Genomic DNA, 23,309 nt, shown 5'->3' on the forward strand with positions numbered 1-23,309 from the left:
CATGCCAGGCAGTCTATGAAGCGCTTCACCGCAGTTCTCATTCTGCTTGTATCGCACAGTACCCACCCGATTTACATGTACATATAGTTGCATAGTACTAAATGGAAGTACCATCACTCGGACTGTGATTCTAAGATGACAGCAGTAACCCAAAGTAGGAGTAATGTCCTTATGCCTTCTGATGGGAGCACAGTTGTCAAATAAGATAGTGACCATTCATGAATTGTTAAGCAAGCCCATGGCTTACCACGGCTGGAGGTCCAGTTGAGCCGCTGCACCTAATAGGCTCTTCCAATGCAGGCTTGGCGATGGGAAAGGTCTCTAGACTAATGGCCGCTGCGAAATGACGAGCTTGTATCTTCGGATAAAAACTTCTCGAGTCTGATTGACTATGCTTGGAAGGTGTCATCGTCAAGGCGTTACAACGTAGAGTTACTATCATATGGCCATCAACCTCTAACTACCGCGCATGCCGCAGTGATTCAAAACAAAAAGGAGAGTAAACTCGATATGAAGTGGTATTGACATTGCAACATGCTATAAGCCCCCGAGAATATAAGACACCGACTATGGTTATGGACAAACGAAGACGACGGATTCTTTTAGGTTGCGAAACGTCCCCGACGCACACAAGTTAGAATACACTACATGGCAGAGGCTATCACGGAAAAGACATCGGCTAGCCCAGCTTGGCCTTGAGAGATTCGATCTCCGCAGTCAGGTTCTGGATCTGCTCCGCCTGCGATGAAATGACCTTGGTTTGCTCCGCAAGCAGGTCCTTGATGGCTAAGACCTCGCGCTGGACGGCGTCGGCGGCAACAGTGGCGCCGGACTGAAGAGTCGAGCCTGCAGACGCAGGGGGTGTTGTGGTGGTAGGAGTAGACGCGGTAGGGATGCTTCGTTCGGCGGCGACGGGAGAGGCCTGTTTTGATTAGTTCTTCGCCGCGGAGGATTTAGAGGAAAGAAACTTACCGGAGCAGGACTGGCCTGCGACTTGGCCTCTTCCTTCTGTTGCAATGGGCTGGTCTTTATCGAGGGCGAGGCGTTATCCGCGGAACGAGCAGAACGCTCGGTTGGCTTGGGGATTTCCTCAAAGCTGGAATCATCATCCATTGGCTCGGCATCATCTTCCTTGTCGGCAAACTTGTTCACCATGGCGGCCATTGAAGCACCTTGCTCCTTCATGGACACCTCCGGCTTGACGACGGGTGTGGGTGTCGAGACGGGTTCAGCGGCCTTCTTTGCAGCGACAGGTTCGGCAGGCTTGGGTTCAGCCTCAGCCTTGGGTTCAGGAGCACTCGTGGTAGCAGTAGGCTTCTCTTGTACACCTGTGACCTCCTTCAGACCCTCGCCTTCGTAAAGGCTGGCCATAGAAATCTTGGGAGGGATGGCTTCCTTTCCAGCGAACCATTCCGAAGGGCCCATAGCGGGCTTCAGACCGATAGTAGGGGGGTAGATATCGTCTTGGAAATTTTCTGACCGGCGAGGGACGATGAAAGAGATTGGTTCGATGTAGCTGTCGTTGACAGTCTTGAAGGCGCGGGTGACCTCATTCTCGTGGGCGTTCACACCTCGCTTGGGCATGAAAGCAATACCACGCTGGGGATCGCCGGACTTGTATTCAGCAAGGAATTCGAACTTGTCATTTTCCAATTCAAAGTAGCGAATGTTGCCGTCGCTAGTAGTGATCAGTACAGACCATCGCAGCTGAACACCGTGAAGAAATCACAACTCACCCTCTACCAGCCAGGTACAGACACTGAGTACCGTCGTCCCAGAACGGCATGCACACACCAGAGATCGAGTCAAGAGTCTTGAAGCCGTTGATGGGTTCGCGAGGGGCACGAATATCCCAAAGCGCCAGCTGGCGATCGCTCATCTTGGAGAAACCGGTAGTCGCAATGCGATCGCGCTCGCCCAGCCATACAACACGACTGTTCTTCGCACCCGAGTGTCCCTGGGTTTCGTGAGCGGGTCGCTCCTGGCGAACATCCCAGATCCGCAGCTTCTTGTCTCGCGAGGTGGTGACCAGCAGGGAACCATTAGCGCTCCACGCTTGAGATTGAACAATATCTCCCAAGTTCAACGTCAATTTAGAGGCACCGGCTTCGATATCCCAAATCTTAACAGTGAAGTCGCCAGAGGCAGTCGCGAGGATGTTTTCTGCGGCGGGGTTGAAGAGCACGTGCCCAATCTTCCTGCGACAGAAATTAGGACCAACATGACCAGTGACGGATCAGAGTTCGAGAGGATTGGAGAGGACAAACTTCGGGTGACCGCTCAGCTTTCCAACGGGCGCAATGTCTTGTACTTCGTCAGGTTCGACGTCCGGCCGGAGAGTGAAGCCTTCGGGAACTCGCCAAAGCAAGACCTAGAACAGAGCCAATATGAGTTAGTGCACTGGAAGCATAGAATTATGAACAACTCACCTTGCCGTCGTCAGAACCAGAGGCAATCAAATCATCATTGAACGGGTTCCTGGGATGTGTTGGTTCTCCGCGCGAAATTAACAGTAGGTGACGATGCTCACCAGTCGGTGTCCAGAACGACTGCGGTATGACCCCTGAACAAAGGTATTCTCTCGGGTAGCTTGCCTCGCTCTTCAAGAGGAATGACAGCAAATGCACCACCACCACCAGCTTCCCAATTCACGGAGAGGTAACGAGGGTTGACCTAGATTGGGGGTTAGACTGTCTTCAGGGGTGGTAATCGGGATGCCGGCGGAGGCGGACCTTGACAAGGTTGGTATCCCAAGCATTTTTCGACACGCGAAGGTTATCATAGCATTGATCCTGCGCATTGAGTGAGTCGTTGCCAGAACGTGCGATTAATCAGAAGTTTCTCATTGTAAATACCTTTCTCGTCGGTCGTCCGAAGACGTGTCCTGACACCTGTCAGATTGCGGGCAGCCTGAGGGGAAGGGATCGGTCAAGCTCACGGTATTTGGATGAACGAACAAAGCGACCAGACATGGCACCGGCTTATAGAAGGACAATACAATGAAAGTAAATATAATGCAATCAATGGCACAAGGTGCAGTGGAGGGAGAAAAAGGGAGACCGAGTATGTAACTGTATCACGGGGGGGATGGGGAAAGCTGTCGGGTCTGCGCACAAGAGTCCAGCCGCCGTTAGTTAGTCCAGACAAGGGAGAGAAGTGGGTGCCCACTGCGTAGTGGGCAGGTGGTAAAGAAAGGAGCACCAACGAAGTATTGCCGTAAACTCGTAAAAGGATTCGTACTCGTAGAGACAACTGCAAAGGAGGCAGAGATCAAAGTACGAAGTCAAATGGACAAGTCAAGGGCTCATTTACAACGATTTGGCCTTTCTATTATTATCGTGAAGGAGGCATACCGAATGAAAGAACAAGAGGGCCTGACACGCCGTGTCCCAAAGAGGACTAGTGCATCCCCGCCGAAAGATAGCTGAGTCAGCCGAGTTTGTTTACCGCTTTCCGTCACTCCAGAAACCAAAACACATTCGATCATCGCAAACTGTTCAGCTCACCTAAACAGAAGACTACCTACTTTAGTCCCGACTGGCAGTCCATTTATCTTCCTCCCTTCGCAGCTCCACCTCCTGACATGTCGCAGAGCCAGTTGATACACTGTTGACTCTTTGTCTTCTCTGCAGCTCTGAGACACACTCATTTTTTGTGCACACTCTTTCCATCCGGATGTCATAGACCGGCATTTCCAACAGTCTACGGTGAAAATTCCATACGCAATTGACCATCATGGAGAACGAGCATATGGTAATTCGACCTTTCGGTTTTATTTTATCAAAAAGGCTTACCTCTTTTGACGAGCAGGCACAACCAAAGCCGACCACTAAATCGCGCATCCCCATGGCCGGCATGACATCGGGGATGACCAATTCTCGCTCTGGTTTGCCCCAACCTGGCACAATTGCGAGCAAAACGTCGAGTCTATCGCGTATGTGAACCACAAGAGCAATCTGACAGAGCGACTTCACATTCTGACGGTGACAGACACCACCCGCGCTAGAAGCGCTACACAGGCCCCAGAGCCCAGCAGATCTGGAACAGGGAGTCTTCCTCCGTCACGCCCAGGCACGAGTATGGGACGAGTTCATACTAGAACTAATTTCTATGCATCATCAACTCTGACCCGATCGGCCTCGACTGCTTCACGGACTACCAGAACCAATTTTTCCTCCACTGTTGGACCCGGATCACGACCTCCTTCCCATGCGCCACGACCGCACACCTCGCTTGCTGGTCCCCGAAAGCCGAACGGTCACTCCATCACTCGGCCCGCAACGTCATTGGATACCCATGAAGAAGAGGATTTTGCTGCAAGCATTTTGGGAAAGAGAAAGGGTAGGCGGCAGTCCCTATTTTCCCTATTTGATATTTGTTCCCACCCTGCATCTATTACGCCGCATAGTAAAGACAGGGAGATGTCGTGCGACTGGTCTGGCTCGCAGCGGAAGCTCCTTGGTATCCAAGAAGCCCCTTTGCGAATTGACCAACTCGAGGCATCTCCATGTCCTGCTTTGGATCCGTCGGAAAAGGACCCCGTCTCCCATGACATACTGGACCCAAAATCTCTGCACCCCGCGCAGGATGGACCCATTAAAACCCCCACTTCAAAGATCCCCGTATCTTCCCCCGTGAGACAGCTGTTAGAGAAGCCTGCATCTCCCTCCAAATATCCCCCTAGGAAAAAGAAACCACCTATCATACCATTTCTGCACAAAGATTCTTCGATCAAGACATTTAACTATTCTACAGGTGCCGAGTGGGATCATGCTACGCGCGAAAAGACAATGGAGGAATTTTTCAATGCCTTTGTCTCACGAGTCAGCCAGGCCGGACAAGAGAGTTTCGGTCTGAAGGAGACCGTTGAATTGTACAAAAACAGAGGTAAGCGCGGATACCCACTCGAGCTGCAAGCGTGCTCACAGTTGTTACAGTGAGCGAGTTGGAGGCAACACGAAAGGAACTGACCAACACAAACCTCTCATTACGTGTGGAACTCGAGACCACAAAGGGCCGACTAGACGCTGCCGAGGGAGCCCTGAAGGACGCTCGAAGAGACCATGAGATCGCCATGGACGATGCAGAACGCCAGCAACGCGCCGAAATCGAGACAGTCAGACAAGAGAGCAGGAAGCAGCTGCAGGCTCTAGACAACCAGCACCAAGACGAAGTCCGCGAATTGAGGCGCCAATTCGAGCAGCAAATAAACGACGAAAAAGCTGTTCGACTTCAAGAGATCAATCAAATCACCTCGCAGACTGCGCTCGACACGCAACGTTCTCTCCTTGACCTAGAGCGAAAGGATAGGGAAATTGCCAAGCTCCAGCACGACTTACAGGCTGTTCGAGAAGACCTGGAGCGTGAGCGAAAAACAAATCACGATTTGCGGCAAAACCTGGACACGGCAAGCTGCAACAGTGTTACACTCGAGTCCTCGGTTCGCGCATTGAAGGCAAGAATAGAATTCCTGGAATCTGGACGGGAAGAGCAGTCTCAGTCCTTCGAGCGTCTCAACCAGCAGATGATGGATGCTCTGGCTGAGACTGAGGCGACAAAGGAGAAGTTGAGGAAGGAGGAAACGTTGAGAAGAAAGCTGCACAATCAGGTGCAAGAGCTCAAAGGCAACATTCGGGTGTTCTGTCGAGTGCGCCCATCTCTCGAGTCCGAAGTTGCGGAAAACGCTCAAATCGAGTACCCGGACCAGTCAGAAGAGTGCAAAGAGATTTGTCTCCTGGGTCCAGAAGAAAGAAGCGCTCTCGGCACCGTTACCCGGAAGAACAACAATTTCTCCTTTGATCGCGTCTTCGGACCCTCGACTCAGAATGCTGAAGTGTTCGAGGAAATCAGCCAACTCGTACAGAGTGCCCTCGATGGGTACAACGTCTGCATCTTCTGCTATGGGCAAACGGGCAGTGGCAAGACATATACTATGTCTTCCCTTGATGGCATGATCCCCAGGGCAGTACATCAGATCTACCAGACCGCTCAGAGCCTGGAAGAAAAGGGCTGGAGGTACACCATGGAAGGCAACTTCGTGGAAGTGTACAACGAAAACTTGAACGACCTTCTGGGCAAGGCGGAAGAGTTAGACAAGAAGAAACACGAGATCCGCCACGATATGCAGAGATGTAAGACGATGATCACCGACATCACCACTGTTCGGCTGGAGTCGCCGGAGATGGTAGAATCTATTCTGAAACGAGCTGCGGCGAATCGGTCTGTGGCGGCCACCAAGGCCAACGAAAGATCTTCTCGGTCACACTCTGTCTTCATTCTCAAGCTCCTCGGTGAAAACCGCATTACCGGCGAACGCAGCGAGGGAACCTTGAACCTAGTTGATCTGGCTGGTAGCGAACGGCTCAGTCACAGCCAGGCAACTGGGGAGAGATTGAAGGAGACACAGAGCATCAATCGCAGCCTGAGCTGCCTCGGAGATGTCATTGCAGCTCTTGGACAAGGCAAGGAAGGTGGACACATTCCCTACCGGAACAGCAAGGTTTGTCTTTTTTTCCCTCGTGTCAATGTTTAAGCTTACTGACTCGGTTTGATAGCTCACTTACTTGCTTCAATTTTCACTGGGTGGAAACTCCAAGACTCTCATGTTCGTGATGTGCAGCCCATTGCAGGCTCACCTCGCAGAGACATTGACTAGTCTCAAATTCGCTACGAAGGTGCACAACACACATATTGGCACGGCAAAGCGACAGACCCGCGTTCGTGATATTTAATGATACCTTTCCGTTTTTGCTTTACGTCCAGGCAGCCTTTATGATCCAGGCAGGCCTTTGATCAGCCGGTGTTTGGTGTTGCTTTGCCATGAGCTGTTTGAAGATATTACCATTCTGTGACGTTTTCCTTTGTGGCTTTGGTGCTGGATTTGATGTACATAGTGAAGAATCTATTGGATTGATGGACAATAGGCGACGTCGATTTGGTAAAATATGGTCAAATCATAAGTCATCAAAGTATTTACTTGCCAGCTTTCCTAGCTGCTGTGACTTGATTCCGATGCTTGTCTCATCGAGAACCCCTTCGTCACTCACAAAGGCGTCCACCAACGTCAACGGAACCCATTCGAAATAGATATTCTTGACTAGGACGGTTGCCGAATTGTCCCTGTCTGCCTTGGAAGTGGTCGAGCCATCTTCGAGCACCTGTGTGCCTTCAACACTCTCATTGCGCCACGCACTATATACCTCGTCGGGGTCGTTATCCTCCACTTTATCTTCCAGTATCCCGTCGTCTCCAACCACCTTTTCCAGCTCACTGAGAACAAGGATCTTCGCGCTTGGCGTGACATGTTTCGCACTGAGCACGACGGGCAATGACCCTGTTTTGTTGCTTACGCCCTTGGACGAACAGATGCGGTCAGCGCCGAGGACGACAACGTCGATGTTCTGAGCGGCCAACGCAGCTGCTGCATCCGTGTAGATTTTGATATCAAGTCTCTTTTCCGGCCTCGAGCGGAACTCAGACTGGAAGCGGGAGTAGATGGAGGAGGCGAGGGTAGCGCCTTCGAAGAGCGGTCTAGATTCGAGGATTCGCAGTTCGAGCGTGGAGATGTCTAGCGCGGCGAAGGCGTCGAGGATGCTGTTCCTAGTCGTCGAGCTGGCGGATAAGGTGAGCACAGTGATTCTGTCTCGCTTTGGCTCCGTCGTCAGAAAGGTCGATTGGATGTACGAGGTGAATACGTCCTTGAGGCGGGTGGTGTTGGTTTTCCGATTTGCGATATGGGAGTCGATGGCGGACAATATCCGGTCCCGTTTCTGATTCTGCTCGGGGCCTGTCGTTGTGTCGTTCAGGATCCCGTCTAGCGCTACCAGCACCGAGAGGAGCGCATTGAGCGTCGCGGCGCCCATGCTCTCCCGGCCGTTCTTGATCAGATGCCACGCGGCCATGCGCACCGTCCTCCACCACCTCTCGTCTATCTCATGCGTCTGCGATACGACCTCCCGGAATACTGTCAGCGCGATACTCGTCAGCTCGTGCGCCCCGCTCTTATGGTCCTCGCGCAGCGTCTTCAGTCCCGACGCTAGGGCTTCCCCCGCCCGCTCGCTCATCTCGCATTCGGGGAAGACTCGGCGCAGGGTTTCATGGAGGCGCGGCACGCCGCCGAAGGCCTCATCGTCGACGATGGAGGCCGGATCGTGCCATTCCCAGCTTTCGTGCTCCCAGTCGGTCTGGATTGCTGCCTCGCCTTGGCCGCCTTGGCTTGGGGGTTTGAGTTTGAAGCCGAAGGGGTGGACGGTCCATTCGCGGTTGACGGTGGAGTCGCTGAAGGTGAATGGTTTCCCGACGCGCCAGAGGGTGAGGTTTGCCGGGGTGAGGGTCGTCTCTTCGTGGAGCTCGCGCCATGCGGCTGTGAGGGGGTCTTTGTCGGTCGGATCGATGCTACCGGAGATTGGGGCGAGGTGATGCCTGTCTGGGTCAGTGAATGTTATATTCATCTAGGGGAGGTAGGGCTTACGGATACGTCCTTACTTTGTCGCTGCGGCGAAACAGAGCTACCTTGGGCTTGGAGGACTCGTCATCTGGGAAAGAGAAGATGAGCGACGAGACGACAGCTCTTTTCTGCTTTTGGTCTGTCATTTTGATCGCGTGCGGGGTCGTTGATCCCGCTAATCTCCGGGGAGATCTCGACAGGTAGATTTGTCTACTTTCTGGAAGAAGTGTAGAAAGCTTGGAAGAGTGCCAGTACTTTTCTAGAAGCACCATGTGGAAAGCCACACGCTGATGTCAAAAGAGGAGCTTGGAGGTGGAGTCGAAGTTGGCAGCCATTGAGATGCAGCCCGTTTTGTCATGATCACATCACTGTCCACAAATGGCCAATTGGCCAGTAGCTAGCAAAGAAGAAAGATGGGTTGATGGATAGCTCTATTTACATATATCAGGTCTGTCGCTAGTCGTTCAGAGTGAAACTGTCTATATTTCCAATATTTTGAGTTATCCTGCCCGCGCAACTGCAGTGACGTCAGTATCCCCAAGTATAACTATATCAATCTTCCAAAGCCACTTGTATAGCATCATCTTTGATTAACACGCAATTGACTTAAAAACAACCATATGAACCGCCTCTCCCTTGTAACTCGCCATCTCTCAGCCCAGATTCCCAAATTCAAATACACTCCTCGCACAACCCACCAAGCCATCTCAACTACAACAGCACGAACCATGCCTCAGTACACCGGATCCTGCTACTGCCGCAACATCAAATACGAGATATCGCTTGACTCCCCAGACGATGCACGAACCTCCCTCTGCCACTGTTCGAACTGTAAAGTCAGTTCAGTTGCACCTTTACGGAGATGATGCGCAAGCTAATCAATTCCACAGAAAGCATTCGGAACAAACTACGGCCTAACGGCCAAGATACCCAAGGATGCCTTCAAACTGACCGCCGGGAAACCCAAGGAGCATGTCGGCGATAACGGGTCCGGGTCATTGCTGCACCGGGAATTCTGCGATAATTGTGGAAGTTTCATTCTTGAATATGGAGTGAGTCGACAGCATTTATGCGTGTGTATAGAAGCTAAGAAGGATAGGATGCGGTTAAGGACCAAGCCCGGTATATCTGCGTTGGGACTCTAGATGATCCGGAGGCGTTGCCGCCCAAGGGGGAGTTTTTCTGTAGTTCCAGGGCGAGCTGGATGCCTGAGATTCCGAGTAAGTTTTTCCTTGCGGATATATGGACAATAGCTGATGGCTGTAGATGTGTTTCACAAGCAGAAGATCAAGGAGTAGACCATGATGTAAGGTATAATGAGGTTTCAGATGTACTATATCCAAATATGCGTTGTATGAGTATCAACAACTTTGCTCGGTCACACTGTGAACAACCATATCAGGAGCGATCAGCTTCTCCCGAACGGTGACCGCATTCAAATAATCGTTGCTGTCCACTCTCCGAAACCCATCCTCCAGCGTTTTCTCAATCCCCGCCAGCACATGCCGTCGCGCGACTCGTTCTCGCGCTTCCTGCAGATCACTCTCGACGAACACCCGGTAGTCGACCAGCGCAGCTACCTCCCGCCATTCAGGCTCGTCAAGCAGTAAATAATTCCCCTCGATGATCACGATCTCTGCGTCATCGGTGATAGCAATGCCATTTTCGACCGGGTCTTTAGCCTCGTGGTCGAACGACGGTGCGTAGATAGTCTCTGCTGCAGAGGTGCAGGGCGTCGAATCAGCCCAATTCCGTAGCCGACGCATGAACTGGACGAAGCGGGCCGCGTCAAAGGTCCAAGGAGCCCCGCGGCGGATATACGCTTCTTCTCGATTGGGTAAGAGGTCCAGGGTCGCCCGCGACAGATGGAACCCGTCCATGGAGAGCTGAGTAGTGTGTTTTGGGGACGGTTGTGCGTTTAGAAGCCTGGCAACGGCGGCCGCGGTGGTTGTTTTGCCGGATCCCGGGATGCCGGCGACGGCGACTAGGAAGCGCTTCTTGCTGTGGGCATTGGGTTTCTGGCGTATTGTCTCTGCGAGACGAGTATACTCGGCTTCCATCTATGCCCGGTTAGTTTCCTGCAGAGGTAGAGGAAATGGCAGGGCTTACCTTGTATTTGCGGTAGGGTCCGAGAGCGATGCTGGTGTGTATGGGGAGGCATCCACAGAATGAAATCACAGCATGCTACAGGAATCGATTGTAGAGTTTGAGAGTGAAGTTTCATATAATTTTCACTGTATGTACATATTTCAACGCCCCGCGTCCGAGCCTGTAGAGCGGAGACGGCTCACAGTGCTCCGACAGCAACGTGTAGTGACCTTTCCCTTTCGGTAGTAATCCGAGTTGATGCAAAAGATGCGAGGCAGACTGCGACAAAAGACTTCATGTACTTGATGGTCTGAGGGGTGTTGTGGGCTGGTAGTCGTGGCAAATCGTATCGGGCCATGCTGCTCCGTGAAAGTGGAGATGAGACGGACCTCGCATACAAACAAAAACTGTCATTTGCCGATCATCATTTTGCTCAGGAATAACGAGTGCGCCATTTTCTGAAAAGAATCCTGGATATCTGGAGATAAGTCCAATCGCCGTTGCATGCATGTACCAGGATCCAGGTGTATTTCCCCGCTTCGTGCGGAGGAGACACTCCCTTGCGATAACTTTATCTAAACTGGAGACTTCAAAATGATCGCTGCGGCACGCTACGCATTGCCAGTGACAAAACGAGAGTAATTCTCTATCTAAATCGTCAATCCACTTGTTGAACTGGCTGTATCATCCATTCAGCAGCAACTTTGCTGCTGCAACCGCATTGGCGTTCCTGTTCCTTGTTGCGATGCTCGAGACCGGCTCGATTTCTTCATCGTCTTTCGTAACGGTGCCACGTAGAAACATAAAATTTGTTGATCAAGACAGTGCGAGCATCGCGKTTGCTGCCTGTCACAAGCTACCCCCCATGTTCGACAGGCTTTACATGCGGGATTCTCCTCGTCCGTATTGTCATGAGACTGCTGCTGCAGTCCACTCCCGGCAGCCGTAGAGGGTTCTTGTGTAGTGAATGTGGCACTCTTTCCAGCTTTGGCATGATGCACGCCATGTTGAAGATTCGAGGGCTTAGCCTGGCTCTCTTGTGTGCTTGAGCCGTCGATCATCAGTGTCGACCAGAACCATTGTAAGAGGCATTTCCCCATGCTGGACCCTCGTAGACGGCTATGGTGGTGTGGCTCGTATACTGGAGGGTTTCCGACCACTGAGCTCTCAGGAGTGGTTATCAGATGGGAGTCCGGTCCTGATCCAGGTTCGTGAAAAGGGAATCTGGGAGACAGAATATAACAGTTAGTTGAGACCCGGGGGAATACGAGGATGGGGTTTTGAGGATTCTCGACTCACCTCTCATATGCATATGTAGTCGCCATGTCGAATGATCAGCGGCGCACAGATATTTATATCGGCTCTTTTTGTAATCAATCCACAGGCAGCAACTGCAAATGCGCCAAATGTGACAAATGGGAGAAGTGAATGTGGTCCGTCACGCGAGGGCTCAGCTCAAGGCACAAGACCACAACTCGGATGACTTTGAAACTCAGGTGAGATCAAAACAACACTGTCAAGAATAGGGACTATCATCTGGATATAATTTTCAGCCCCAGAGAGCGCGGGGAAATAGAGCCGAATATAGTAGGTATCTAGGCGTCCATACCAATGAGGATGGACGGGACAATCTGGACACCCCCACTGTGCTCGGAATGCCAACGCACAAACAATAGGAAAGCAACACGAATATCGCATGCATTACTACCCACAGGAATAGCCAAATCGAGTGTGTGTTCTGTCAGGCACCGATTTTACCGCCAACACATCGCACTCACGGAACGTCGAATGACAGGCGGGTCATACATCCGCATTACGTCAGGCACACATCGTCATTGCTCCGTTCCAAGGACGCAACAAAGGCCAAGATGTAACTTTGGCTGACTCTTTAAATGATTATTAGCCTCATGTAGTCTAGACTGAAAGAAGTGAGCGGAGAACAATGTCCATCAATCAGTGATCGAACCCTTCTAGACTCTCGGAGTGTGTCGGCTGAAGCCCCAGTTGGCCAAGATTGTTCCCATAAGCGGTCCGGATCAGGATTGTCGCGAATCCTTCCATGGATGGGATGGCGGGGTGTCCGTGTACCTGTTGCCCCAGGCTGTCAGCCCTTCGCTGTAAGCCAATGTGCACACCAAAGCTCTTCATAACTCTGGCAGTCGCGAGGATTGTCTCACATTGTGGTCGTTCTGGGGATTACGACCAAGCATCAAGCCTCAGGGTTCAATTCGCTGGATTTTCCCTGTCTGTGTAACCATGACAGCGCCCAAAAGCGCCACACTTCCGTCGATCTGAGGATATCCCTTGCCTCAATGCCTCCAATCGCATGCGAAGCCCCTGACTCACTGTCATAGGTACCTTAGTACCGTCACAGCTTACTGCCCAATGACTTGCATTCCATGCTCGTGATTTGGACCAGGGGCCAGGCAGACACTGTCTGCGATGGGAACCGGGATCAAGACTAACAACTACTCTATGACTACCAGACAATGGATTTCCTACGCATTGATGCTCACTTGGTGTTGTCGTGATGTTTACATTGTGCCATAATCCCATGGTCGCGACAGAGGGCATTTTCATCGAGGGTCTTTTAATGGAGTTCTATTCCCGACCACGAATGGTCAATATGCATGCCACTGTACCTGAGCAATCGTTAATTCTAAACAATCAGCATGGCCCGCCTTATGGATGCGATCAAAAAGGACCACCGAGAGCTTGAAGAATACTACAACATTATCGTGAGCTCCGGAGATACCGATGAGCAAATCCGCTTCCAGAACAAGTTCACCTGGGAACTCGCCCGCCATGCGATAGGCGAAGAGCTGGTCGTGTATCCTGCCCTGGAGAAACATCTCCGAGATGGCACTGAGACGCCCGATAAGGACCGTGATGAGCATCAGACGGTACTAGCATAATCTGCTAGTCTTTCTTCTATGATGACACTGATTGCTGTACAGATCAAAGAAAAGCTTCAAAAGTTCCAGGACATGCATCCCTCCGATCCAGCCTTCATGCCGACGCTCAAGTCGATGATGGCGGACCTGGCCAAGCACATCGAAGAAGAGGAAACCACTGACTTTGTCAAGTTGGAGAGCGCAATCACCCCCAAGGAAAGTGAGAGCCTGTCCAAGTCGTTCGGCCGAACGAAGATGTTCGTTCCCACCCGGTCGCATCCCAACACCCCGAACAAACCTCCCTTCGAGACGGTGGTAGGGCTGCTGGCTGCACCAATTGACCATCTAGCGGATATGTTTCGTAAATGGCCTGATGATGTGATCAATCCCAATCCATCATCTGAATAGATAGATAGGTAGACATAGAACTAGAATCGCTGCTCGCTACAGCATTTCTCAAGACTTCAAGACGAAACTCTATTAACCCACGCAAGTCTATTAAAGTCTATACATCACAATTTAGTAAAAATACAACTTCTACTCCTCCGGCTGCGCCTGCGACTGATCCTGCTGATCCTGCTGTGCCTGCTCATCCCTTGCTCGTCCCAACGCATCCAATTTCTCCCCAGCGCTCTCTTTTCCTCTCGGCTTCACCCGCGGATTGCTCTGCGCACTAAACACCACATCAGCTAACCTCTCCATTTCGCGTCTTGTATACTCACGCCTTCAGCCCACCCGCCACTCGATTCGGCTCTTTATTCTGCTGCCGGATAGCATACAGGTCATGCCGCGGCTGGTCCCCATGGAGCTCATTATCTAGCACATCCTTGGCGTGCTGCTTTGCTTCGTCCGAGGTGCGGGGATTCTTGAGCGTACTTCACCAGCATCAGATTATCCGTACCCATGGGTGACTGCGGACAGAACTCTAACTCACGCCTTGTAGCCGCGCATAGCATTCACCCTATCCTCCCCAGAAGCGGAGACTTCGTTGTTTTCCCTTGAATATGACATTGGTGAAGTTGTCTCTGATTGGTTGGTTTGGTGGAGATGGAGATGATGATCCGATGAGTTTAGTGTTGATATATCAACTGCGGCATCGAAACACTACAACTGGCAGCTTTAGGCACTAAACAGGTTTCTGGTGTGGATACCCTTCCTCCCGGAGAAGTGGTTATTGAAGATTATTATGTGTTGATTAGGTCTGGCCGGGAAGTGAGTCCGGGTTGATGTTAAAGATGCGTCATATCGCCACCTTGAACTTCTGGTTGTGTCCGTTATAAGCAGGGTACGGAATGTGGGATTGATCGATCATTGATCGATCAGATTGATGATGATCTCAGACGCTACGCATCGTATGATATGGTATCGCATTGCCGTTGCTCGATTCTGCGTACGATCAATGCCGAGTGTTGATATTGACCCGATCTGGTAGCCAATCGGTCCAGGTGATCGATGTACCCGCAGTTTGTCTGTAGATCCCCACTAGATGGAACTTTGAATATGAAAGCTTGAGGTAGTTAGCCGTAGGCCTCGGTGGACGTGCCATCTGATGCCTCAGAACTCAATCGGAAACTCAACGTCCGCCATGACAACACCTTGATGTCAGGATGGCGATGCTGAGACTCGCGGAACTCTGGAAACACATATATACCCACGGTATCCCAAGCATTGTCATCGGTACATCACAAGCAACCCATCCACTCTGCCACCACACCTGCAAATTTGCTCTACTACAACCTCTCTACCACCACCACTCTACGATAAACTATAGTCAAGATGTCCAACCGTGCTGAAAGAGAAGCTGAGGACAACTACGAGGCCGAGAACGACACCTCGCCCGTCTCAGCCGAAGTTATCGACAACTCCTACACCCGCGAGACAAACCCTGAGCTCCGCAACCAGGTCCCCGTTCAGTCCGACCAGGCCGAGTACGAGGATCCTATGCAGCCTCCCTACTCGAACACGGACCAGCAGCTTGGTACGTACACTCCTACGGGAAACATGTTGGTTCTGAGTGACTGACCAAGTGTTCCCCGCCAGCCGACGACGAGAGGGAGGCCATTGATAAGAGCAACATTTTGCGCGGTGATCGGCTGCGTCACGCAAAGCCCCGGACTGCCAACAAGTACAATGAGGGCCCTGGCGAAGACGATCTGCCTGATCCTGTGAGATATGGAGACTCTGGTGTCTCCAGTACAAGGCGCGTGTCTTAATGCTGTGCGGCCGTGCCAGAGTTGAGCGCTGTCACGAAATGATGCGATGTATGCAACCGATGACACTTGTATATTAATTCAAATGTTTTGCGTATTCTATTTGGTTCCTTTGTAGTTTCTCCATGCATCTTGTAGGAATTGCCTCATCTTTACTGGTTGTATGTCAGGGAATCTGTCGTTCAGTCGATTTTGATCTGGTAGCTTGAAAACACCGGCTACCGTCAGTCGGCTCACCAACGCGGTCATTTCTTGCAAATCCTCTGGGGAGTAGGGATTTCCTTCGGGCATTGGAGGAATAGTAACCCGACCGTCCTTGATACTCTCTTTACTGTCATAAGTGACCTGGAATTTCTGACCTGTAATGGTTCAGTTTAAGCAACGCGGGATAATGGATCGAATCACTGACCTCGAATCTCCTCGGCCATCTCCAGAAGCTGATTGTACGTGACCTCGTCGCCAACAACAATGCTGAACTCAGGCCAGTCCTCAACATCCAGCAATCTGACCAGAAACGCTGCCATATCGTATGTATAGGTCATGCAGATCACGTCATTTCCGTCGCCCGGGATGGCAGCCTGACAGTGCTGGATGTTGATGCCAAAGGTGCAGGGTGTGAGATGGGTGCGCACCACAGGCATGCCCCAGTAGTCCATGAAGAAGCCGGGTATGACCCGGGTATACTGAAGATGACTTTTCTGGAGGAGCTCAGCGGCATCGAGCCAATGTTGGATGCTGGGGTCAACGGGGAGGAGACTGGTGACGTCAATTAGAAAAGATAACAGCAATACGTCAGCACGAGGGAAAATACTCCTTGGTTTGAATAAAAGAGTATTCGCTCGGAACGAATCTTTTTGTCACGCTGGATTTCTCCGCAGCCTGGATGAGGTTTAACTGGGATTGACTGGTCGTGGCATCGAAGATCCCAATTGCGGATATGATGGTATGGATAGCATGCTGCTCCAGGACCTGGACAAGAGAGGGAATATCATCGTAGTCTACCTGCACTTGTCGAGTCCTATTCAAAACATGATCTGATCTGGGTCCCTGCGTCAAACGATGAGACTGTGATCAACCCATCCGAGATAAGCTGCCGTGGGACTTACGTTGCGAGTCAACACTACGACTTGGTGCTGGGAATGCCCCACCAAGGTTTCGACAATTGTTTTACCAACTCCCCCAGTTCCACCGGCGACAGCTACAATAACCATATTGATAGCGGCCAGAGTAGCGCGTGTTTAAACTTGAGATGCGAAGTGTCGATAGACATATACGCACTTGTGATGATGATTGCTTTGCTTGTCTTAGCGTTGTGGTGCCCCACCTTACTCATGCCCTTCGTCTCTCGCAGAGACTGGATGCTTGAACCACCTCAGGGAACAACCTCCGAGAGGAATCATATCACCGCAGGATTTGCTGGAGTTCCTGACATATGACCTGATGACAGAAAAAGCTCCATGAGACTTGGTCTCGGTACATGAATCTATATCGATGCCACATTCGACTATTCATCTGAGGAGATCCCAGACAACACTGTGGAAAGCTGTGATTGGCCCTTCCATCAATCAGAGACGTCAAGTCAATTGGTTTGAATCAAAGCCCATTGATGAATGGCTTGTTTGCAGGAGATCATCACTCGTAAAGGGAAAAGCCTGCCGTTGCACTTTGGTAAAGGCTCATTTTGTGATTAGTGATCGAGCCGAGGCTCCATACGATGATAGACCAATCAAGCCACTTCCTAACGGGGGATCATCCAGCTGATGAGATTGTCAGACTTTATCATGGCGACTTAGAGAAAGAATCATAATGATCACTTTTCATCAGTTATCTTCGTTGCATGGCTGACTTTTACCGCAGTTCTATTGAGCTTGTGTCATCGTTCCGTAGCTCATATCTTAAGCTGAAAGATATATGTTGAAGGCGATCCCAACAGATCTAGGATGTCTGAGCAAGAGTTTCCCTTACTGACCTGGGAGGAGGTCCATCAAAATCTAGTACTATCCAGCCGCAGTCGACCAGCTGTACCGGATCACCTGGGTGCTCACCAAATCACTTCGCTTCTGTCTGCATCCTCATACTTAATCCCAGAACGCTCTATTAGTCCGCAAACAACGACACCTCAACCTCGAACGCAACTTTACGGCGGCTTTTATCTGGAAGATCCGCCTGGTGAGGATCAGCAGCCCGAAGCGTCGAAACATAAGTCCTCGAAACGAGCCAGAACAGATATCGATCCCACAGATGGCTCTCTCTCAAGAAAAAGAGGGCGACCTCGCAAGTCAGCTGGCGAAGGAGAAGATCCCCATGAGGTGCGTCAACACTCACTTAGCTGGCGCTAATTAGCATTTTGCTTATCAAGCTGACCGGGCAGCGACGTCGAATGCAAATTCGACTAGCACAACGGGCCTATCGTTCCCGCAAGGAAGCAAGCGTTTCTTCCCTCCAAAGCCGCGTACTTAAGCTTGAGACTACAGTGGAGCAGATCAGCGCAGCATTGTTGTCATTTAGCGATGAGCTAATCCAATCCGAGGTGTTGGCATCCGATCCTCGGTTGACCGGCCGTTTACGGGACACAGTGCAGCTTTGTCTATCTTTAGCAAAAGCAGCCGACATGACAGGCGATCAAAGCATTGCTACAAACTTATCATCACCCAGCGAAGGAAGCCACTCATCTTTAGAGGACAAGGAGCCCCAGAGCAGGCAACCTTCTCTCGCAACATCGCCTCCTTATAAAGAATCTACTGAAAGCGAAAATTCGGGGACACTATACGCTGCCGGCTTCAGAGGAACGGCAGAAGATCAGTATTCCCCCGAAGCGCCTTCCCTGGAGCTGAGCGCGTTTATCGAACGGCTTCATTTTGCATGTCTCTATGAAGGGTACTCAGTCCTCAGCGATGCCTCTGTTAGCATGGACATCTTGCAAAGACCTTTTCGATTCCTCCTTCGCTTGATGGATAGGAAACGCTTAACCTCTTACTTTGAAGCCTGCTTGCATGCAAAAGCCAGCCGGAAGCGCCTGGATGAGTGGAAAGAGATACCCTACTTCAAAATCGGTGGCGCTGGTACCCATTATCCTCGCAAGACGAAGGGAAGCTCAACTGAAACTCTACCACGATGGGAGAACATCCAAGATCCCACATCAGAGCTACCGCAGGAGGTGCAGCATGAGCTTGACGGTGAGTGGTTTGATATACAGGATCTGGAGGGATTTCTCCTGGAAAATGAAGTGGCACTTGTTGTGGGCGACACAAACAATTCCAGTTATGATCGAAAGGTTGTGAACGCGGCACGTTTAATTCAAGGTCAGCATCTGTTCCTGTTTTCGGCGTTGTCATACTACTGACGAACGATAGAACTGTTGAAGACGGGGGTCTGCCTTGGTCGGACGCCGGGTTTCCGTCGTAAGGATGTGGAAGCAGCCCTTCATTTAGCTATGTGTTCATAAGGAATGGATGATGGAACTACCTTTCCAGCCCATGATCTAGTCAGGACGCTGCAAAAGGATCTGGGTGGCTGCCATGATCTGGCATAAGAATCCACGAAGGTACAAACACATTGCGGTATATCACAGAATATGTGGCAAATTTTACTGCTGTAACAGAGAGCTGGATTCTACATAGTACAATGATTCTACAAAATTTAAGACGAATGTTATCCACAAGGCTGCTTTGCCAATAAGATTAATTTTCAAGATGAGTGGAGAGGTATCGGGATGGATATATATGTGGTGGGAAGGCATCCACATTTGACTAGAGAGATCCACTGTAGTGTAAAATCATTTCAAAACTACCTAGTCATTGAACGCGATACTCAAATTATTGGTATAACGTCAGAATACTTGCTTTCCTCTCAGGACCGCACTTCCTATCTGGATAGTCATTCGAGTCAACTGTTGTCAGTTGTGGCTGTATAGGTCCTGTGGCTGATTGGCGCTTCGAGTAGAATCACGTGATGTTTATCATCCTCGTCAAATTCCTCAGTTTAATGAAATCGTTGCTCGTCCTGCCGCTGCGCGAATCAGTAACACCTCATTGGATAGTCGTTCTTCGATCATCCATAGGAATTTGACTTCGAGATCCGTCACATTTCACTGCCGCCATCTCATTGAATAAAAATGCCAATTGCCGGCCTCTTTCACATGTCGGCCGTCTCCCAGGTGAGATGGACGGCTTCGTATATATCCACCGTAGACCGACGGCGTCACGGTCGGTCGCTCCACTAAAGAGTCTAGACTCAGCGTGTCGACCAAGTCATTGATTGGTTGTAATGCCCGTTCCTGACTGGCGAGAAGTATTCTCAATTGCCACTCGCCAGGTGTATCAATTGTGGATTCATGGCAATGTCGGCAAAGTTGTCTGTCCGACAGTGAGCATGTCATCCTCCAAGGACCCACGAGCCATGCTGAGATGTCCAGAATGTGGATTGTGGTTTTACTGCCTGTGTCTGTTACCACCATGGATGAGAAAAGTCGAAAGCAATTCACTCTTATGGACAAAGGCAATCAGTGCACACTTGAATCATGAAAGGGGAAAAAGGACAATGGTGATTGACAATTGCGAGCCGCTGCTATTATTTCCCTTTGATGTTTCACCACAACACTGCGAAACAGCCGTCCTTTTTTGCGGACAAAAAAAGCACTCCCCTGTTTCAACTATCTACTTCTCCATGCTTATTGGAGGCTGCACCTGTTTCAGATTTGCTGACCACATATCCACCACACCAATGCCGTGGCCTATCGCTGCCCACTTCTGCATACCCTAGAACATGGGAAAAATGAAAGACCTCGTGTCTCGACGAATGCCATACTGAGCAGCCAGCATTCGTCACTTTTTACGAGGGACCTTATGCCCGTTTCCTCAAGTGAGCGATTTCATGACGGTTCGTCTCGGCCTTCTGGGTCTGCTCTGGACAACAAACTAGCAGAGGGACCTCCACTCCCAAGCCTGCATTGACATGTCGATGGCGCTTTGGGATTAGACCATGGCAATAACGGGGCGCCAGCTCATTGACCATGGTGACAATAATAATATTGTCATTATTGTTTGCAGGCAATGGCAAGCACAGACCAGGCGCGGCTAAATGGGTCGAGCATTCCTGCCTTCGTTGCTATATTATTGGCATCTCCCGTTTGCCTTTGTTGCCATGGTCTCACATACTTGATCTTTTCTTCATCTTGAAACATTCCCTTTCGTTATTTTCTTCTTTTAAGCTGGCCCATCTCAGGCCTTTACATTCTCTCATTCTTGAATTCATCATCGCAGATCGATTCTGCCCACGTTCCTTTCTTACCATCTATTGCTAGACTACACCCTGGACGGTGTCATATCCATTCTTTGCAATCAATTTGTCTTCTATTCTTCGCCTGAGTAGCGATCAGCTGGAATCTTCTTCGGCTGTGTTCTTAGATCTTCTCTATCGCTCCTCTCAACATCTCGAACTTAAGGCTCCATCGTTCCTTACAAGCCTTTGTTGACTATTCAAGAGCGCATCATGGCTCCCTCGTCGCTCTTATTGAGTGTAGGATCGCTCGTGGCTTCGTCCTTGGTCTCAGCCACAGCCCAGACGTATCAGCTTGCAGAGTCCTGGCAGGGCGAAAGCTTCATCAACGACTGGAATTTCTTCCACGGAGCTGACCCTACCAACGGGTATGTCACATATGTCAATCAGAGCGCCGCTGAACAATCTGGTCTGGTCAAAGTCACTTCGAGTGGTAGCTTTTATATGGGTGTCGACTACGAGAATACCCTGAACCCCAACGGCCCCGGCCGAGAGTCGGTACGGATCGAAACGAAAAAGTACTACACGCAGGGACTGTATGTCATCGATCTCGAGCACATGCCTGGCAGCATTTGCGGCACATGGCCCGCCTTCTGGTCCGTCGGTAAGGACTGGCCCAACGACGGCGAGATTGATATCATCGAGGGTGTCAACCTGCAAAAGGCAAACGAAATCGTCCTTCACACCAGTGGCACTTGCGATGTCTCGGGTAGCAACGAAATGACTGGCACCCTCTCTTCCTCGGAGTGTGGCGAGTCTTCCGGCACGATTGGATGTGTTGTCAAGGGGACCAATGGCAGCTCTGGCGATCCTTTCAATGAAGCGGGCGGTGGTGTGTATGCTATGGAGTGGACTGACGCCTTTATCAAGATCTGGTTCTTCGCTCGCAGCCAAATTCCCGCCTCTCTTTCCAGTGGAAACCCCGATACCTCCTCGTTTGGAACCCCTATGGCGCACCTGCAGGGCTCCTGCGACTTTTCGGAGCGTTTCAAGGCACAAAAATTCATCTTTGACACGACTTTTTGCGGTGACTGGGCCGGTGGTGTTTTTGGCGAATCTAGCTGTCCCATGAGCGATTCCAGCAGCCCCCTGAAGAGCTGTGTCAACTACGTCGCTGAAAATCCCGCTGCATTCAAGGAGGCTTACTGGGAGATCAACTCCATCAAGGTCTACCAGTACGGCGTCAGCGCTGCTTCGTCCGCCGCTGTCTCTCAAGCCACAACCTCCAAGGTCGAAGGCACTATGGTCTCGGTCCAGGCTGCAAATACCGCGACGTCTACCGTTGCCGTTCCCGCTGAGACAACTGCCATTCCCCAGCCAGCTCAGACCAACACTGCGGAAGGAACCGCTGCCGATCACGCCACACAGTCGTCTGCCAAGACCACTACTGCTCCTGCTGTTCCAGCTGCCACCACTGCTCCCACTGCGTCTGGCGCTGAGGGCGATGATTCGGAGTTTGAGTCAACTAGCATCGTCTACGTCACATCGACTACCACTATCTGTCCTGTCGCGGAAAGTTCGTCTGCCGCTGTCCTGGATGGCAAGAAGAACAGCGCCTCTAACGCGAATTCTGGCGCCGAAGTCGTTGCGACTTCTATTGTTGCTACTCCTGCTGCCGCCGCAAGTGAGCACCCCGCCGCTGACGCCGTCGCAAATTCTGCCGCTGCTACATCTACTGTTACCAAGTCCGAGGGTGTCGCATCCCGGCTGACCGCAGGCGCTCTTTCTGAAATCCCTACAACACCTCCAAACCCGGTCTCCCAAGCTGTCAGCACAGGATCCTTCCATGACTCTGACACTGCCCAAAGCGACTCTGGAGAGCAGAGCCCTATTGCCTCGGCATCTGCTGCACCTTCCACAATTCCTGTGCCAGTCTCATCCGGCGCTGCTGCTTTAGGTGGCTCTTCGAGCGCCAGTTCATTCACTTCGTCGCGTCGCGTTCCCAGCCCCACGGGAAGCTCTACAGCTGCATCCGTCACTGCCATTGCTACCTGGTCGCCGGCAGCTGGTGGAAGGGCTTCCGGCACGGCGACAGGATCGGCGACACTGACCGCGCCGTCTGAGGTCGTCTTCACTCCTGGCCTCAGCAACGGCGCGAACAGAATGTCGGTTGGTATTTCCGGTCTGATCGTTGTCATGTTCATTGCTGTTCTGGCATAGACGGTGGCAGATGATGGTTGGTGGTGTTTTCCTTTCTTGAAATATACATTCCCATGGGTGTCGAAACCTTCCCACAATACCCCTGTTGTACATTAGAAAGAGCTGTGGTTTAGTTGCGCTTGCGTTCTCCTTCGTTCAGATCCTACCTCTGATTACCTTGTGGCTCTCTGCAGGCACTAAGGCCTTAATTGTTGACTTACCCTACCATGCTCATAGTAAACTAAGAATAACTAA

At 51.1% G+C, this 23,309-nt stretch overlaps 11 protein-coding genes across 11 annotated transcripts; 6 read left to right on the plus strand and 5 right to left on the minus strand.

Annotated features, from left to right (window-relative positions):
• Positions 1 to 679: 679 nt before the first annotated feature.
• Asppvi_008005 (coronin) lies at positions 680 to 2,972 on the minus strand (the record flags this gene model as incomplete). The annotated part of the gene is made up of 9 exons (XM_043303887.1): positions 680 to 922; positions 973 to 1,678; positions 1,737 to 2,198; positions 2,268 to 2,371; positions 2,430 to 2,478; positions 2,531 to 2,673; positions 2,733 to 2,792; positions 2,856 to 2,884; positions 2,939 to 2,972. The coding sequence occupies 9 exons, from the start codon at positions 2,970 to 2,972 to the stop codon at positions 680 to 682; spliced, it is 1,830 nt and encodes a 609-aa protein (XP_043159822.1).
• Positions 2,973 to 3,735: 763 nt separating this feature from the next.
• On the plus strand, positions 3,736 to 6,731 carry Asppvi_008006 (putative kinesin family protein (KlpA); the record flags this gene model as incomplete). Its single annotated transcript, XM_043303888.1, has 6 exons — positions 3,736 to 3,753; positions 3,811 to 3,934; positions 3,991 to 4,341; positions 4,756 to 4,887; positions 4,938 to 6,499; positions 6,555 to 6,731. 6 exons carry the CDS (start codon positions 3,736 to 3,738, stop codon positions 6,729 to 6,731), a joined length of 2,364 nt encoding a protein of 787 aa, XP_043159823.1.
• Positions 6,732 to 6,953: 222 nt separating this feature from the next.
• On the minus strand, positions 6,954 to 8,592 carry Asppvi_008007 (translation initiation factor eIF-2B subunit family protein; the record flags this gene model as incomplete). Its single annotated transcript, XM_043303889.1, has 2 exons — positions 6,954 to 8,421; positions 8,471 to 8,592. The coding sequence occupies 2 exons, from the start codon at positions 8,590 to 8,592 to the stop codon at positions 6,954 to 6,956; spliced, it is 1,590 nt and encodes a 529-aa protein (XP_043159824.1).
• Positions 8,593 to 9,174: 582 nt separating this feature from the next.
• On the plus strand, positions 9,175 to 9,744 carry Asppvi_008008 (GFA family protein; the record flags this gene model as incomplete). Its single annotated transcript, XM_043303890.1, has 4 exons — positions 9,175 to 9,282; positions 9,337 to 9,498; positions 9,546 to 9,666; positions 9,713 to 9,744. 4 exons carry the CDS (start codon positions 9,175 to 9,177, stop codon positions 9,742 to 9,744), a joined length of 423 nt encoding a protein of 140 aa, XP_043159825.1.
• A 63-nt stretch (positions 9,745 to 9,807) lies between these two features.
• On the minus strand, positions 9,808 to 11,859 carry Asppvi_008009 (phosphoribulokinase/uridine kinase family protein; the record flags this gene model as incomplete). The annotated part of the gene is made up of 3 exons (XM_043303891.1): positions 9,808 to 10,506; positions 11,395 to 11,758; positions 11,834 to 11,859. 3 exons carry the CDS (start codon positions 11,857 to 11,859, stop codon positions 9,808 to 9,810), a joined length of 1,089 nt encoding a protein of 362 aa, XP_043159826.1.
• A 1,347-nt stretch (positions 11,860 to 13,206) lies between these two features.
• Positions 13,207 to 13,836, plus strand: Asppvi_008010 (HHE domain protein; the record flags this gene model as incomplete). The annotated part of the gene is made up of 2 exons (XM_043303892.1): positions 13,207 to 13,437; positions 13,492 to 13,836. The coding sequence occupies 2 exons, from the start codon at positions 13,207 to 13,209 to the stop codon at positions 13,834 to 13,836; spliced, it is 576 nt and encodes a 191-aa protein (XP_043159827.1).
• Positions 13,837 to 13,965: 129 nt separating this feature from the next.
• Asppvi_008011 (Con-6 family protein) lies at positions 13,966 to 14,439 on the minus strand (the record flags this gene model as incomplete). Its single annotated transcript, XM_043303893.1, has 3 exons — positions 13,966 to 14,101; positions 14,151 to 14,303; positions 14,363 to 14,439. The coding sequence occupies 3 exons, from the start codon at positions 14,437 to 14,439 to the stop codon at positions 13,966 to 13,968; spliced, it is 366 nt and encodes a 121-aa protein (XP_043159828.1).
• Positions 14,440 to 15,204: 765 nt separating this feature from the next.
• Asppvi_008012 (uncharacterized protein) lies at positions 15,205 to 15,641 on the plus strand (the record flags this gene model as incomplete). The annotated part of the gene is made up of 2 exons (XM_043303894.1): positions 15,205 to 15,406; positions 15,469 to 15,641. The coding sequence occupies 2 exons, from the start codon at positions 15,205 to 15,207 to the stop codon at positions 15,639 to 15,641; spliced, it is 375 nt and encodes a 124-aa protein (XP_043159829.1).
• A 96-nt stretch (positions 15,642 to 15,737) lies between these two features.
• On the minus strand, positions 15,738 to 16,849 carry Asppvi_008013 (uncharacterized protein; the record flags this gene model as incomplete). The annotated part of the gene is made up of 4 exons (XM_043303895.1): positions 15,738 to 15,997; positions 16,048 to 16,394; positions 16,450 to 16,685; positions 16,745 to 16,849. 4 exons carry the CDS (start codon positions 16,847 to 16,849, stop codon positions 15,738 to 15,740), a joined length of 948 nt encoding a protein of 315 aa, XP_043159830.1.
• A 729-nt stretch (positions 16,850 to 17,578) lies between these two features.
• On the plus strand, positions 17,579 to 19,083 carry Asppvi_008014 (bZIP transcription factor; the record flags this gene model as incomplete). The annotated part of the gene is made up of 3 exons (XM_043303896.1): positions 17,579 to 17,947; positions 18,010 to 18,940; positions 18,992 to 19,083. 3 exons carry the CDS (start codon positions 17,579 to 17,581, stop codon positions 19,081 to 19,083), a joined length of 1,392 nt encoding a protein of 463 aa, XP_043159831.1.
• A 2,045-nt stretch (positions 19,084 to 21,128) lies between these two features.
• Positions 21,129 to 23,075, plus strand: eng2 (putative GPI anchored endo-1,3(4)-beta-glucanase; the record flags this gene model as incomplete). Its single annotated transcript, XM_043303897.1, has 1 exon — positions 21,129 to 23,075. The coding sequence occupies one exon, from the start codon at positions 21,129 to 21,131 to the stop codon at positions 23,073 to 23,075; it is 1,947 nt and encodes a 648-aa protein (XP_043159832.1).
• Between the last annotated feature and the right edge of the window lie 234 nt (positions 23,076 to 23,309).

Source organism: Aspergillus pseudoviridinutans (assembly GCF_018340605.1).
Source record: "Aspergillus pseudoviridinutans IFM 55266 DNA, scaffold_5, whole genome shotgun sequence".
NCBI lineage: Eukaryota > Fungi > Ascomycota > Eurotiomycetes > Eurotiales > Aspergillaceae > Aspergillus > Aspergillus pseudoviridinutans.